The sequence below is a fragment of the Musca autumnalis genome, unplaced genomic scaffold (assembly GCF_047663935.1).
Source record: "Musca autumnalis isolate F117 unplaced genomic scaffold, ASM4766393v1 scaffold_2, whole genome shotgun sequence".
In the NCBI taxonomy this organism is placed as follows: domain Eukaryota; kingdom Metazoa; phylum Arthropoda; class Insecta; order Diptera; family Muscidae; genus Musca; species Musca autumnalis.
The window spans coordinates 64,148,819-64,151,628 of record NW_027411755.1 but is presented as its reverse complement, the minus strand read 5'-3'; the positions used below and the strand labels follow the sequence as shown (position 1 = coordinate 64,151,628).

Genomic DNA, 2,810 nt, shown 5'->3' with positions numbered 1-2,810 from the left:
AAAATTCAGCTTCTGATATTCATAAAAAATATTTCTTTGTAACTTGATCTCCACTCTTAACTCAATGGTATCAGACATCCGTCTTACCGACCAGTACTAGTTGTAATTCACTCCTTATTATAGCTCCTGTCTTATACTACAGGTGTCTTTTCTGCTTTGAACCTGACCTCCATTTATAGATGGCCAATAGATTAGAGCTGGACAATCTAGTTCGTGTGAAATTACGTATACGCAGTTTTTCCATACAAACGACCGAAGTCCATTGAACTAAATAGTGAACTATGTCGTTCCATTGAACTAGAATGGCACAACTTTTCAAAAGATTGCCCGAAGGAAAGTTATCCGGACACTGTATTGTTTTATCTCGTCGATTTATAAAAATATACATACCAAAAGTGGGTCTAGGTTTCGAGCATCTTTTCCAAAATCTATATGATATCCATTCAGAGTATAAAATAGTAGGCCCACCCGATTTTAAACCTTTCCATTTTAAAGAAAACAATATTTGTGGAAAATTCCGCATGTGTTTTTAATTATATGTTTGGGTTCAATGTTTGCAAAATACAAAGACAACATCCTTTGATTTATATTTATTTGAATTTTGAAAATGTTTAAATTACTTGATATTAAAACTGCAAGTCATTTAATAACTCTATAGAAGATACCCTTAACATTTATTCTCAACTCACTACAACCAACGAGGATAACACGTTATGTGGCAGTCTATTTCTAAATTTCCATCAAAGTTGGTGTTGTAGACAAGTGAATTAAATAAGAAGCAAATAGTGTTCTTTTTTGCAACTTACTTTGAGAAACAATAAACTACAATGAAAATTCGTTTTATTGAAGATGTCCCATTGCTGAGTACCAATTTGCGTATTATGAAGTTTTGGTCATTTCTGTTGGAGCACAATTGGCGTCGTTATTTTGCCTTGATTCCTTACATTTTTATCAATACAACTCAATTTTTGGACATCTATTTCAGTACGGAACCCATTGATGCCATTGTTCGTAATGCTTATATTGCTGTATTGTTCTTCAATACCATTTTGAGGGCTGTAATGTTGTGTGTTAATCGTTTCGAATATGAAGAATTTATGCATAAAATACGAGTTTTGTATAATGATTTGATGGTAAGGACGATTATACAAGATGTAATGAATTGAATTGGTTATATTTCTTTTAATTACCTATTTATTTAGGATTCAGAGGACGGTGTTTTAAAGAAAATGCTACGAGAATGTACAGTTGCCTCAAGATTTATATCGAAGGTCAATTTGATAATGGGTTTTACATCATGTGTGGGTTTTAATATGTACCCCTTGTTTGCAACAACGAAAGGTTAACATATTTACTTTAGGAATATATGAATCTTTGAACACCCCCGTTGATTACGATCTTTTTAATATTTTTTAAGTTATAAACAGCTGTTATTATAATTTTACAAAATCCGTCTTGGCGACATCGGATTTATTGAATTATCCTTGTTTTATTTCAGTTTTGCCCTTTGGCATGTATGTTCCCGGAATAGATAAATACAAATCTCCCTATTACCAGATATGTTTTCTATTCCAAATAATTATTACCCCCGCTGGATGTTGTATGTATATACCGTTTACCAACTTAATTGTGTCTTTTATACTTTTCGGTATATTGATGTGTAAGGTCCTACAACATAAATTGAGAAACTTGAAAGATGTTAGTAACGAAAAGGCCAGAGAGGTTATTGTGTGGTGTATTAAATATCAATTACAACTGATCAAGTAAGTTAGAAAAATATGCTGCAATATCTTACTGAATTTTTTAATGTTCTGTCAGTTTTGTGGATACCATCAACTATTTGACAACCTACACATTCTTGTTTGAATTCATGGCCTTTGGAGCAATGTTATGTGCTATGCTGTTCCTATTGATTATAGTAAGCTTTGATATACATTAGATAAGATGTCTCTGTTTTTTTAATTCTCTTATAAATCACTAATAGGTAGAAAAAATTGGCCAAATGTTCATAATTTGCATCTATATATTCATGATATTCGCTCAGATCGTCATCATGTATTACTTCGCCAATGAATTATTTGATCAAAGTTTGAAGGTTGCCACAGCGGCTTATGAAAGCAATTGGTTTGATTTTGATGTTTCAACTCAGAAAACTATAAAGTTGTTTATATTACGTGCCCAAAAGCCCTGCGCAGTATGAACAATTTTATTGAAACTTAAGAATAAATTATTTGTTATGTTTCGTTTTTTACAGATTTTGGTGGGTAAAGTGTATCCCATGAACTTGGAAATGTTACAGTCACTACTAAATGCCACGTATTCTTATTTTACATTACTTAAAAGGGTATATGGTTAAAATTTATTCAGCAACAATTACAAATTATTAATATGGATTTTTAACTAAACATCACTTTAGATTGCATCTAGTTTTAGAAGGACACTGCAAACAATGACGAACGTGTTTTATTTTATGAAACTAAAAGGTAAGTATGTGGTAGTCTATATACCTACACACAGAAAAAAGGGCCTCTCTAACATATGTCCCGAACATATTTTGCAGCAAACATAAATTTGTTTGCAAGCAGTCCCAAACATAACATATGATTGGGTCCTGCAAACAAATTATATGTTTGGGTGCAAACAAATGCAAACACAAAAGCCACAAAAAAACAAACACATGCACCAGTGGGCGCTTTCTGAGAGCAAGGGAGCGTAAATGTTCCTCCAGCAAGCGCTCACTGGCTATCTCTAACGTATACACACATTTATAAATGGTGGTGTTTTATTGAAAGGCATACAAAGAAGCACAA

General features: G+C 32.5%; 1 protein-coding gene across 1 annotated transcript; it reads left to right on the top strand.

Moving 5' to 3' along the window:
* The first annotated feature begins 720 nt into the window (after positions 1–720).
* LOC141392802 (odorant receptor 30a-like) lies at positions 721–2,450 on the top strand. The gene is made up of 6 exons (XM_073965768.1): positions 721–1,133; positions 1,203–1,341; positions 1,499–1,763; positions 1,819–1,918; positions 1,985–2,194; positions 2,255–2,450. Exons 1-6 carry the CDS (start codon positions 828–830, stop codon positions 2,354–2,356), a joined length of 1,122 nt encoding a protein of 373 aa, XP_073821869.1. The 5' UTR covers positions 721–827; the 3' UTR covers positions 2,357–2,450.
* Positions 2,451–2,810: the final 360 nt, after the last annotated feature.

What these genes read in the sequence shown, in the direction of transcription:
- LOC141392802 (XM_073965768.1), top strand. Translation starts at nt 828, where the DNA reads ATGAAAATTCGTTTTATTGAAGATGTCCCATTGCTGAGTACCAATTTG. An exon ending in TTTTGTATAATGATTTGATG is followed by an intron (nt 1,134 to 1,202) that starts GTAAGGACGATT and finishes CTATTTATTTAG; the next exon opens with GATTCAGAGGACGGTGTTTT. An exon ending in GTGCCCAAAAGCCCTGCGCA is followed by an intron (nt 2,195 to 2,254) that starts GTATGAACAATT and finishes CGTTTTTTACAG; the next exon opens with ATTTTGGTGGGTAAAGTGTA.